Source organism: Hordeum vulgare, chromosome 3H (genome assembly GCF_904849725.1).
Source record: "Hordeum vulgare subsp. vulgare chromosome 3H, MorexV3_pseudomolecules_assembly, whole genome shotgun sequence".
Lineage (NCBI taxonomy): Eukaryota > Viridiplantae > Streptophyta > Magnoliopsida > Poales > Poaceae > Hordeum > Hordeum vulgare.
This window is the reverse complement of record NC_058520.1, coordinates 354,449,936-354,464,257: the sequence shown is the minus strand read 5'-3', so window position 1 is coordinate 354,464,257 and position 14,322 is coordinate 354,449,936. Positions and strand designations below refer to the sequence as shown.

At 40.1% G+C, this 14,322-nt stretch overlaps 1 protein-coding gene across 1 annotated transcript; it reads left to right on the top strand.

Annotated features, from left to right (window-relative positions):
• Positions 1-13,286: 13,286 nt before the first annotated feature.
• Positions 13,287-13,965, top strand: LOC123439947. Its single transcript, XM_045116562.1, has one exon. The coding sequence runs from the start codon at positions 13,454-13,456 to the stop codon at positions 13,817-13,819; it is 366 nt and encodes a 121-aa protein (XP_044972497.1). The 5' UTR covers positions 13,287-13,453; the 3' UTR covers positions 13,820-13,965.
• The last annotated feature ends 357 nt before the right edge of the window (positions 13,966-14,322 follow it).

Here is a 14,322-nt window from a genome sequence, read left to right as displayed (position 1 = left end):
AAAGAGGAAGTATGAGCGATGGTAGTTCCGCCTAAGCGGTACTACCACTCGTGAGACCGGTACTACCGCTGATAAGAGGTAGTACCACGCCCTACTACCACTCGTAGTTTGTCGAGGGTTATAGGACTAGAAAAAAGGGTGGTACTGGCACGGTAGTAACACGCGGTACTACCGTGCCATACTACCGACGAGAAACCTCTAAGTCCAACATGAAAATGTAGAGACACCGATGCGAGTGGTCCAACACGCAGTACTAGTAAATGGCACTATCGCCCGTGCGAGGTACTACCGCTGCCCAAAGCGGTACTACCATAGATAAGAGGTAGTACCACTGCCTTGCATGGTAATTATGATTGGTTCTTTCCGTACGAGAACAAAGGTAACTTTGGAACTCCAATAATGCGGGAAAGGAACAAGGGTGCAAATGAAAGTGTACGTGTGGATTAAACCCAAACATTTTTTATGTGGACCCCTCTTAATAGTACTGTTCTCATATGACTCAAATCCATCGAAAATAAAATGCATGGGAGAAATCGTCTTCACTCTAATCCATTGAGGTGCTAGAATCATCTAGTGCCATATGATGAATTATATGAAAGGCTTAATACACACGATTAGTCCAAAATGCATTGTCATCAATCACCAAAACCACTCAGGTAGAAATATTCCCTTACAATATGTTACTATTTATTTGCATGTTTCAAATTAATGTTTATTTTCTATTCTATATTTGCAATGGTTCTCGAATATCCAATAACCACGAGATTCAGAGGAAAACGCAGTTCTATGGTGGAATAATAAACGACAAGATGGTTCCTAGTCCCACCTGTAAGACTAGCTCAACCGTTGTGGATGATCATGTTTTCCCAATCATGGGCATAGTTAAAATAATAAGGATTCCGGTAATAATGGGAAAACATGTGTTGAACAAACTGAATCGATGGGTATACTATGAGATTACATCATGATACGTCCCAAACGTGTCTATAATTTCTGCTTGTTCCATGATCTTTTGGGTCACATTGTTATATGTTTTGCTACACTTTTATATCATTTTACACATATTTGGACTAACCTACTAACTCAGTGCACCCAGTGCCAGTTTTTGTATGCTGATGTCTATTTTGCAGGTGCTTTTACCCAATTTTCCGAAGCCCGAAAAATTCCATGAAAAATATATATAAAATCAGCGTAACGGAGGCTTCCAAATCACCGAAGATGGGCCAGAGGGGGACAAGGGCCGCCCAGGCGACCTCCAGGCGCGGCTTACCCCCTAGCCACGCGAGCAGGCCACCTGGGTGGGTCACACCTCCTCTGGTGCCCTACTTTGGCTCCTATTTTTACCCCCGTAGAGGAAACGCTGATTCCCGAACCCTTTTCTCCAGAAGCAATTCCGATCTCCGCCGCCATCGCCACCAAGTTTCGCAGACCAGAATTCCTGTGCCGGCACCTTGCTGGGATGGGGAAGTGCCCCCGAATTCATGTCCATCGACGTTGCTTCCTCCGTCCATGAAGTGGGAGTAGTTCCTCCTCGGGGCCGAAGTCTTCTACAGTACCTATGTGGTTAATTCTCTATCCCATGATGTGATCTTGATTGTGATCATAGGCTATGTTAATCTAGGGTGATCCCATGATGTTTCCCCTTCTTCTATGTATTCGATTGATGTACTTACTTGATCTTATCTAGTATAATCCCCGAGACCATGGTGATAGCGGTCTATTGGACATGGATTAGAAGAATATTTTCATGAGTGATTTCCTCTTTTGTGAATTGATTGAAGATTGAGAGTCTCTTGGTGCTTGTCTTTGACTATCCTTGAGATATATTGTGATGATTGTGGTAATCTCTTTGGATGGCCGCGGTCACATTGGGAAATCCATAGATGAGGACAACGAACTCTGAGGTGTGCTTTTGTAGCCCTACATAATTCTCGTCCTCTCTTGATCACAAAGGAATGACCTCCAAGTACGTAACTATTGCATGTTTTAGTGGAAATATCATGTGATTAGACTATGTTAATGTTGTTGGGAGTTGCCACTAGTGAAAGTATGAAGCCTCAGCCTTGTTTATTACCATTGTTACACCGTTTATGGTCACTTTTGTCACTTGCTACCTTGCTGCCATTTTTATTTTAGATTTATATTACCTTGCTTTGCCATACCTATCACCCATATTTTACCATCTCTTCACCGAACTAGTGCACCTATAAAATTTACCATTGTATTAGGTGTGTTGGGGACACAAGAGACTTCTTGTTTCTTAATTGCAGGGTTGCTTGAGAGAGACCATCTTCAACCTCTACTTCCCTGAGTTCGATAAACCTTAGGTCATCCACTTGAGGGAAATTGTTGTTGTCCTACAAACCTCTACGCTTGGAGGCCCAACATAGACTACAAGAATAGAAGTGTGCGTAGACATCTAGCTATATCTGGCGCCGTTGCCGGAGAAGTGAGTGCTTAAAGGTATATCTTTTGGTCTTGCAATTAAATATTTTCGTTTCTTGTTTTTATTTTCACTAGTTAGGCTTATGGACAACTCTGCTCTTAGTTCGCTACTTGGGGTAGGTCACTTTACCACACCAATGGTAGAGAAGTCTCCTTCACCTACTAAATGTATCCCATTCGAAATACCACTTGGGATAATTGAAATAATTAGGAAGGATTGTTATGATGGAACAGTCCTTCCTAGTGATCATTTGTAGAAACTTACAAAACTTTGTGCGTTGTTTAAGATTTCAGGTTTGACAAGAGATGGAGTCATGAGGAAATTGTTTGCCTTGTCATTTAAAGGAAAAGCATTGGAATGGTATAGGCTACTAGATGATTCTCACTTACGAGATTGGGAAGAGATCCAGTCCCTCTTTTACTCCAAGTTTTATCCTCTTCATGAAGTCCATGAGAATAGGAATTATGTTTATAATTTCTACCCTCATGACGGAGAGAGCATAGCTCAATCTTGGGGGAGACTGAAATCTTTAATGCTAAAATGTCCTAACCATGGACTCCCCAAAGATATGATTATTACTAATTTCTATGTTAGGCTCTCTTGACAGGATGAAGACTTTCTCGATGCTTCCTCTATGGGTTCTTTCACAAACAAAATGATTGTTGCTAAATGGGAACTCCTTGAAATAATTCAACGCAATACTGAAGATTGGGAGATCGACAAAGGTAAAGAGTCAGGTATAAATTATGAGTATGATTGCATTAAGACCTATGTTGAAATTGCAAGTTTTGATAAGCTTAGTGCTAAGTTTGGTCTTGATTTTCAACTCCTTGTTGATTTCCTCAAATCTTTTGCTTCACATCTTAATATGCCTAAGGAGAATTGGATCAAGCATCATGAACCTTTTAAAGATATTTTCAAAGAAGATGCAATTGTTAATGATGATTGCAACATGCATGATCCAATTCCTAAAAATGAAGTTTTATATAAGCATGTTAATTTTTGTGGAGTGGATAGACCTTGTGAAAGTCCTATGATAGAAGAAGAGAAGTATTGTAAGCAACATAAGCATGAAAGAACAATCACTTGGGTTAGAGATTTAAATTAAATTGCTAGAGAATTGTGTGACCTTTATTCTTATACTTGTGAACTTTGTGGTATAGAGGGTCACTTTAATTTTCAATGTATGAACTTTCAAAACATAATTGTTAACCAGTTGTGTGATAACATGATCACTTCTGATCTTTATGATGAAATTATGTTATTTCTGATGTGTGAAGAGTTATCAGAAAAACTTCTTGGCTAGATGATAATGCCTTGGGAATAAACAACACTTTGCAAAAATGTCATCTCTATTGTGTTGTAAATTGCCATGAAAATGATTACATAATTAAGATTAAAAAGCAGGGAACTTTACTAAAGCATAAAATGTCTCTCATGTTTCCACTTATAAAAAGGAGAGTTTCTCCCAAGTTTCCCCTATTGTTTCTAATGATAAAGCAGAATGTTTGGAGAAGCTTCCTCTCCAACCACTCCCTCCTAAGGTGAAAAATAAGAAAAAGAAGAGGAGGAAGAGGAACAAGAAGGAATAAGAATGGGTATCAACCTGGCCTGAGCATATTTCTCGCATCAACTTTTATCCTAACAGACAAAAAATTATGAAGGATGGTGAGCTTGATTGTTATTATCTTGATGATAAGTCTGTAGGTACTATTGAAGATGATTTTGATTATGATATGCATGTTACTTATTGTGATTGGGAAGATGATGATAAGGCTACTTATGATCTTCAAAATATTTTTGGTACCAACTTTTAAAATGACGATATGGAAAGCTCTAAGCTTGGGGGTGATAGGATTGCAAGTCCTTTACCCATTAGTGATGTGATTATTGATAATTATTTTGCTAGTAAGAATATAGAGAACATGTTTGCAAATATAGTTGCTAGCAATAATAATGCTCTTCTCTACCATGATGATGTTATAACTCCTATCTATAGTGATTGTAAAGATACCTATGACACAAGGAGAAATTATCCATATGCAACTTGTCATAATCATGGAGGGAATTAATCCCTTGCCGAACACCATCTCCCCAATACACAATTAATCTATAGTGTTCTGGTTGTTTATGGTAGTCCTACTCCCACTATTACCAATGAGAGAGATTATGCTTATGTGGAGAGTAAGAGTACCTTTTTGAATGTGGATCATGGTAACAATGCTTTATGTGATACTTATATTCTTGACTTTATTCATGATACCACTAAAATTATTATTAGAAGGGAACATATTCTTGTAGATGTTTCAATAATATCAAGTTCCCTCTGTTTATGTTGAAGGTTTTGAAGTTGCACTTGTTTTGCCTTCCTATGCTTATTGCTTTGTGCTTCAATGAATTATTCTATTGCAATATTCCTATGCATAGGAAGCATTTTAGACTTTAATGTGTTTGGTATTTGCTTCTTGATGCTCTCTTTTGTTCTACAACTCTTATTCCTACGAGAGCATCATTAAAATCTTAAGCCTATCTTTATGGCTTTAAAGAAAGAGCTCTAGGCAGACAACCCTTGTTATCTTTACTTTGAGTTTTTTAGTTTTAGTTTTAGTGGTCTTGACGCTTGTTACTAATGTATCAACATCATTGTATCTTTATTTTTAAGCTTTGTGCCAAGTTATAGCCTCTGATTGCAAGAAAGTTCAAAAATTGTGACATGTTGTCCAGAAATAGATTATGTCTGCTTGACGGAAAAATTCGCCAAAAATCACCAGATCATATTTTTAATATGAATGTTTTTTGAAATCATGCTCTATATAATTTCCTTTCTGGCATATGTTCTGAGTTTTTTATTTGAGTTGCGGAAGTGCCCCGAATAAATTATTTACAACATGTTGTTCTGTTTTTCACAGATTCTGCCATGTTTTGCATTTTCATCATTTTGCAAATCCTAAGCTTACATTTTATTTGCAAAAACCTTTTGGGAATCATGAGAAGTAGTATATTTTCATGAAAATATTTATTTCCAGCAGGTAATGAATTATTTTATTAAGGGTACAAACCACTCTAATCAGCATATGATGAGTTCCGTATGAAGGGAGTTTTCAAGTATGCGATGGGAGATGATGAAAGAAGATACATGAGTGTCAAGTGCTCAAGCTTGGGGATTCCCCCATGCACCGCAAGAAATATTCAAGGATACTCAAGCGTCTAAGCTTGGGGATGCCTCCGTGCATCCCCTTCTCTATCAACAATCATCAGTTCGTCCATCTCCATGCTATATATTTATCACTTCATATGTTATGTGTTATGCTTGGAGGATCCCGCTCTTTACTTTTAGTTTTTTTTTAGTTTTTCTTGCTGTTCATAACAAGTTGGAACCTGTCCTACCTTGTTTGGGAGACACACACGCTCCATTCCACTCTAGAACACAACATAGGTTTTCATGCTTATCTTTTTCGTGTGTTCTTCATCTTTCCATAACTACTGTCATGCTTAGCTCTTAGTTTTCATGCTTATCTTATTAAGAGATTTTATTTAGGTTGCTTTTGTAACTCTCTTGAGTTATCATGCTTATCTTGTTTAGAGAGTTGTCTTGTTGCATTGAGTTGTGTGTCTTGCATGAGTAGGTAACTGAGGTTGCTATTTAAGTATAGTAGTAACTTGCAATAGTTTTGAGGTATTGATTTGAGTAGTGTTTGGACTAATGGTGCCAAGAGCTTGAGCCTATTAGTGATAGGTGTCGTATTTTGGGAAATCCGTGTGTTTTTCAAAAACTAAAAATTAGTTCAGAACTCTAGCTACTAAATTGATCGCTAACCTCTAGAGGGGTTGGAATATATAGAGTACCCTCACGTTACCATGAGTCGAGGATGCGCAAGGATAACCAAACCACCAAACACTCCTCCTTGGGGGTACTTGTCTCTTTGCGAATTTCCTAACTAGATAGAGAGTTACCGATAATAAGTGTATGAGTTCTTCGGACTAATGTGAGTATTCAATTTGGCACTTCCACCATCCACATTTTGCTAACCTCTTCGGTACCGTGCATTCACCTTTCTCATCTTTAGAGTTGGTGCAAACTCCACCGGTGCATCCAAACCCTTGACATGATATGCTCTGTCATACATAAAGCTCATTATATCTTTCCTCAAAATAGCCACCATACCTACCTATTAAGGCATTTCCATAGCCTTTCCGAGATACATTGCCATGCAACATCCACTATCTCATGACTTGATCTTCATGGCATACATGCTTTTGCTTGATCGTAGAGCCGCATGATAGTTGGGCCTTGCCCCAATTATTGCTACATGACGCGCTAGTATGATTACATATCCTGCTACACTGGTAGAGGCATACATTTGCATACATCATGATAGTTTTCACTTGTCTTTATGTTGAGTACTTCTTATAAAGTGTGATGATCTTCTTTTTATTCATGTAAAACATAGAGTCTTTCCCTTAAGAGAGGAAAATATCACAAAGAGGACAAAACAAAAGATCCCAAAGAGGACAAATGAGAGAGAAATAAAAAAAGCCAAAGAGGCCACAAAAAAATAAAAATAAAGATAAAAAAATGAAAAGAGAGAAGGGGGCAACACTACTATTCCTTTTGAAAGATCCACACTCGTACTCCATTGCTATATTTGTACTACATAGAGATTATCATTCATGCATAAACTATGTGGGGACCCTTACACTTTACAACTTGGTTTGCATATTCCAATGATGAGCCTCCTCAAATGAGCTCTAGGTCTTCATGAGAAAACAAGTTGGATGCAGCCCCACTAGTTCCATTGGAGAGCTTACCTTAGCTCATATGTGCATCCGTTACATGGCAATACCTACTCCTCACATCATATCTATCATTTCACTTTCTCTCGCCCATGGTTGTCCTCATTGATGTAAGCCTTTCACACTCCTTTTTGTCTTTCATCCCCATCAGTATTCTATTTGCCATCCTAAGTGCCAACATATCTTGCTTACGCTCATCCAATGCAAGAGTGCTCAAATTCGAAAGGGAGAGGATAATTTTGACTTGTGCCTGACTAGTGGTCTGGGGATGAGTCAAAATAAGATTCCGAAGGAGACCAAGTGTGAAATTTTAGTAGATTGAGTTCTCAATTAAAAAAAATTATGATATCAACCCATCTCCCACTTATTGCATGCAAACACCATTTGGAGACATTCGAGTCACGGACAGAGAGAGCTCTTGCACCTTTATGTTCTTACTTTGCTAATCTCAATACTAGATATGAACTCTTGCTTGTTATTGTCTTGACTTGAGTTGCATATCTTACTTGCTTTACTTTGAAGTTCTTATATGTGTGTTAGCATGTCACCATAGAAATTATTGTGTTATCATTTATCTACTCAAGGACGAGCAAAAATTAAGCTTGGGGAAGTTGATACCTCCCAAACGTATCTATAATATCTGCTTGTTCCATTTTGGGGGATATTGTATGTTTTGCTACACTTTTATATCATTTTACACAAATTTCGACTAACCTACTAACTCAGTGCACCCAGTGCCAGTTTCTGTGTGCTGATGTCTATTTTGTAGGGGCTTTTACCCAATTTTCCGAAGCCCGAAAAATTCCACGAAAACTATATAAAAAATTAGTGTAACGGAAGCTTCCAGATCACCGAACATGGGCCGGAGGGGGGCCCGGGGCCGCCCAGGCGACCTCCTGGCGCGTCCTACCCCCTGCCCGCGCCAGCAGGCCGCCTGGGTGGGTCCCACCTCCTACGGTGCCCTACTTTGGCTCCTATTTTTACCCCCGTAGAGGAAACGCTGATTCCCGAACCCTTTTCTCCAGAAGCAATTCCGATCTCCGCCGCCATCCCCACCAAGTTTTGCGGACCAGAATTCCTGTGCCGGCACCTTGGTGGGGCGGGGAAGTGCCCCCGGATTCATGTCCATCAACGTTGCTTCCTCCGTCCATGAAGCGGGAGTAGTTCCTCCTCGGGGACGAAGTCTTCTAGAGTACCTATGTGGTTAATTCTCTCTCCCATGATGTGATCTTGATTGTGATCATAGGCTATGTTAATCTAGGGTGATCCCATGATGTTTCCACGTCTTCTATGTATTGGATTTATGTAATTACTTGATCTTATCTAGTATAATCCCCGAGACCATGGTGACAGCGGTCTATTGGACATGGATTAGAAGAATACTTTCATGAGTGATTTCCTCTTTTGTGAATTGATTGAAGATTTAGAGTCTCTTGGTGTTTTCTTTGGCTATCCTTGAGATATGTTGTGGTGATTGTGGTACTCTCTTTGTATGGCCGCAGTGACATTGGAAAATCCATAGATGAGGACTACGAACTCTCAGGTGTGCTTTTGTAGCCCTATATAATTCTCATCCTCTCTTGATCACAAAGGAATGACCTCCAAGTACGTCACCATTGCATGTTTTAGTGGAAATATCATGTGATTACACTATGTTAATGTTGTTGGGAGTTGCCACTACTGAAAGTATGAAGCGTCGGCCTTGTTTCTTACCGTTGTTACACCGTTTATGGTCACTTTTGTCACTTGCTACCTTGCTGCCATTATTATTTCAGATTTATATTACCTTGCTTTTCCACACCTATCACCCATATTTTACCATCTCTTCACCGAACTAGTGCACCTATACAATTTACCATTGTATTAGGTGTGTTGGGGACACAAGAGACTTCTTGTTTCTTAATTGCAGGGTTGCTTGAGAGAGACCATCTTCAACCTCTACTTCCCCGAGTTCGATAAATCTTAGGTCATCCACTTGAGGAAAATTGATGTTGTCCTACAAACCTCTGCGCTTGGAGGCCCAACATAGTCTACAAGAATAGAAGCGTGCGTAGACATCACGTCATCATTTATTTATAAGTGTAATCATGCAAAAGTAAAAGTATGTCTAACTTACTAGACCATGAGAGTATCGAGTAGCTTCACGCCGAATAGTGTACTTTGGGGTTCATAAAAAATCACACGTAACTTTCAAGTCCATCAAAAAATGTGACAAGGGACATGATAGCTCGACACACGGACTTGATCCTATAACGATGGAGAGATATTAGTAGGCCCCTCTTAGTGTGAAGGTGTCCATTATCGTGTGACAAGACACAACGTGATTTGTTCACGGGGATGCTGAAACATGGGAACAAGATAAGAGAACAAAACTGATAACGAGGATAACATGTATAGTGATCAAAAGTTGATTCAGAGGGATACCAAAAAATAAACTCGGATTTTTAAAGTATCATGAAGCAAATACAATAGGACGTGAGAAAATAAGTTAACTCGATATTTATTTGTGTGGGTGTAGGGTTCAATATGGATGTCCACGGGTCCTCTATTGAGCGATCAACTAGAAGGAGTTCCTGGTTCATGTGTGGAGTTTACGAAACCTGTAGGTCATACACTTCAGGGCTATCGATATTTTGAGTACTTGAAGTGTAGGAGGTTATGGGAATTGAATAAGAAAAGTTTAGTATTAAGGATAAAATGTTCAGAGAGATACCCGAAATTGTCTCGAAAAACCATGATTTTTCGGAGGAAAACTAAAAATATTTCGATGCGTTGGAAAAGTTTTGGAGACCCTAAAATGACCAACAGAGTATACATGATGGTTTCAGAATTATCTGGAACCTCCCAAGTTATGCGTAGGGATGCGACAGGCTAGTGCCATGGCAAGGCCAAAGTGGGCGTAGCCACATGGGCCTACAGGGCCAATAGTGGGGCCTCCCCCTTAGGCTTTGTGGCGAAGATACTTATGGCATTCTGGGTTTTAGGAAGGGGGCGCATCCCTTGGCGCTATTGCCCTCCTCTCCAAGTCGACTCTCCCTTGGCCTATTATAAATAGTGGGGAGAGGGCAACCCCAAAGAACACAATTTATTGTGCCCATGGCTCCCTCATTCCCTCCGCTCCCGCTCCCCCCTCTCTCTTGTGTGTATGTGGTTGCACATGCTATTCTACCTCAAGAAACAAGATTTTTTCTCCTCCTAGTTCTACAATGACGAAGTCCTATCGGATCGGTGGTTCATATGTGCGGGCACCAACAAAGGCAATATACATTAGGTGCTCTATCTACAGATAAATTCGAGGGAGAAATTCTCATGGCTAGGAGGCAGATCCTAGCTATGGAGATCTTCCTCAGCAAGCTTCATCAACTCTCTTGTTTGTTGCCTTATGCTGGTGAGCGATACAATCTAGATCCATCCTCACTTGCATCGTCGTAGAGGTCCTAGGATGGTTCATAGGTGCGGATATTTTATTGCTTTCTACTACGTCTCCCAACATGTTGCCCCCTACTTAACTTCATCACTTTTGCATCTTGTGCCCAACGAATCTCTTCCTCTCTTAATAACTTAGCAAGCTTCTCCTCTCCCTCATGTTTAGCAACGCATTCTACTAAAGTAAAAGGAGTCACCTCTGATTTTATATCATGCACATCACTAATACATAAAAGATTATCTCTTTTGACCTGATATAATATGTTAGTATTCTTTTGACCTGATATAATACATAGAATTGTCTAAGATGTTTGGATTTTGAATTACCATATTTATATACGCGTATTACCTCCAGGTTTGCTTGCCCATTCTGCCACTACCATCTCTAGAAAATCTTCTCGCTCGAACCACGAAAGCTCAAATTAAAAGGTCGATTTATTCCCCAGGTGATCCACCTCTCCCGAGTACACTAGAAGAATGGTGTGGTCTCACCGTCCCCTTTGTGACACTCACACTCTTACAAGAGGAAACTTTTGCTCCCAATTACAGAAGGTAGAACGTGTTCTAGCTTTTCATGAGTGTCTAGCTTCTCATGAGTTGGAATTGGAAAGTTGTTAGCCTATGTCTATTGAAAAGGGATTTTTTTTTTCATTTTCTTCATATCATTGCACTTGGGGTCTAACCATTGCTTTCATAAGTAATTAATTGTAATAGCATGCTTCAATGGTCAACATATATCTCATGCCTTAGTGTCAAGCACGTAGATATAACTAGCATTCCTCTTATGCCTTAGTATGAAATGCATATATATCCTCGACTGTGTATCGCTAACAATAGTTGACCATGCGTCAACTATCACCAATGAGACAATACTAGATTGTGTGAACACGTTGTAGCAACATCTATATACCAATGTCAAATTGATTTAACTATAAGGAGGATACACACTTTTGCTAGCCCCACAATAAAGATCCTTGACGTCACGACGATCCATCATATGCCGGATGGGATACCTCTATAAAGTCGTCCGACTCGACCCTACACTCCCGCCACCCTACTGGCATAACCAAATGGACCTAGTCCACATGAATTTAACCTTGAGAGGAGTCAGCTCTATCCTCTATGAGTAATTGAAGAAAGAAGCCTTGATCCATGTTGAGTCTAGATTTGCAAAATTATATTAGTCAAGAGAAAAGTGGAACATGTTACTTGATACATTGCCATGTTCCCGGTTGACGTATGTAACATTTTGTGTAAATCATTTTGAAGTGCATGTAAACGCCTATCACTTTTAGACCGGGAGGTTGTGAGTGTCATAGATGTCGTGGATCCCAACCCATCATTTTATTCCTATTAATAGCCCTTACTCTAAATTTTATCCACCCTCACCCCGTCTACAAATGCGGATTCGTCTCACCGTGTCCCTCAGTGCTTTGCCTCCCGTCATTATTGACATCATCAAGGCTTGAGATGACAATGCGAACAAATGTTGATATGTCGATGGAGGACCCAAAAAGGGAGGTGGAGGTGGAGTAAGGGTTATGTTACTACTAGGGTTAAGGTTAGAAGTGGACGTAAGTCTAGAGCCAATGGTATGAATAGTGTTGCCTCATATAACGGCGACAGTCGCTGAAATAAAGAAAGAAAGGGTGTGAGGAAGAGGAATGGGGTGTTTGTGGTGTTGTGTTGTTGGAAATCAAGTGTACATTGTGTGTGGTGTTTGTTGGCCTAAAGGAAGCCTTCCATCTACCAAAGCTTGCTCATAACAAGCATGCATATGTTTTTTCCAAGAAACTAACATGAACACTACCATTTCATGGAGACGAAAAGTGAAACAATATCTACAAAAGCAGGAAAAAAAACTACTAAACAACTTAGCCAATTCCTCCGGCTGGCCGGGTACCACCTGGTACATTTTGAAAACAAAGACCAAAAAAGCTGCTTCGGATGTTACCACGATTACAAGAGTGCCAAAGAGCGCAACGAGGAGATAACTTCGCCATTTATCAGGAAGGGAAGACATTTTTTGTACATGTACAAGTAAAATAGTAGAACATAGTTACAGTCCAAAGCATCTATGTAAGAATGCACCATTTAATGTTTAAGCTGTTGCTTTATTTTGCCATTGAAATTAAATTAATGCATATCATTATTGAAAAGAACTAGTTTTTTTTAATTACAATTATTTAGGTACAAAAAAAAATAGATGTCATGACGTGCGAGGTAAGAACCTATCGTCCTACAGATGCAAGAAATTATGTGTGACTGATAGGGATAACAATACATTTTTGCTGCATTTAAATAGTGCCATCTATATGACGTTCTTTCCTAAAAATAACTATATTGCAGTTTTCGTAAAAAAGGAAACGAAGAACACGCTTTGGGAACACTCTGGCTTCCAACTCCGTGGTGGAGCGGAACTTAGCGGGCATACTGTCACTCCTCATTTTCAATTCGAGGGAGCGAAGTGTATGGAGCCGGTTGTCGAACAGGCCCGAAAATTACTAGATTGTGTCACGGAGAAACCCAAAGATATTCCATGGAGTTGTGGAGTTGGTACTGTATCTTTAGCAAACCTTCAATCATATCTTGTTAAACTAGCATTAAATAGTGACAATTTGTAGCACCATAAAAAAACTTGTACGGGATTCCCAATTATAGTGCATCCATTACTAGGAAAGATTTAGTTGTATTCCATCTGTAGTTGATTACTCCGTCTATAAATATGAAGCCCAAGAACAGTGTTTTCTTGCACTCTGACTGAAGCACGGAAGTCGGCCACGATCCATGACTAGCCTCATCAGCAAAGTGTCGGGCGCCGTGTCCGCCAGTGCGCGCAGCGTCTCGCGCGCCACACGCAGCCTCCTGGTGCGAGGACGGCGGTCCCGGCGGAGCAACGGGCACAAGAAGGAGCGAGAGGCGGCCGCTGCGGCGACGAACACCGCTGTGTGCGAGGACGACAGCGGAGCTCTATGGCGCCGGGATATACTGATGGGAGAACGATGTGAGCCACTCAACTTCTCGGGTGCCATCCACTATGACAGCCAGGGCCGGCCGATCTGGCAGCCCCGCCGCAGGGCCATGGCAGCCAAGATGCTCTGCCGATCTTCGAATGTCGTGGACGACGCCGTCGTCACATATCCAAGAAAATGAACTGTATCTCGTAGTGAGTTAATGCGTGTGATCCCATCATATATGCTCGTCCGGTGCGGTGACTAGGCATATGAAAATGGATGTCTGGTTAAAGCATGAAAAGCTCTGATTTGATGAAAAATGCGAACGCTGCTATTTTTTGAAAAATCCCGAAACGGAAATCACTAATGACGAAGTATTTCTTTTAAAAATGACTCGCACACCTTCAGGTTGCACAAGTGGAACACTTCATGTATTTCATTGCAATCTGGAAAGTTTTTTTTTCCATAGATATGTATTTTCAAAACGTTTTATCTCTAAAACCGTGCATTCAAACCTGAAACAATTATCATTATTGGATTTCTCATATAAGTACATTCAAAACTAGATCCTATATTGATAGGGTTTGATGATTTTCTTTTCATGAAAAAAACAAACGGGAAAACCATACCTCCCGCGATATAAAAAAAAAAAGATTTTTTTTCATATTCGAGAGGGACAGTAGTAAAGGCAAAACTGTGCGT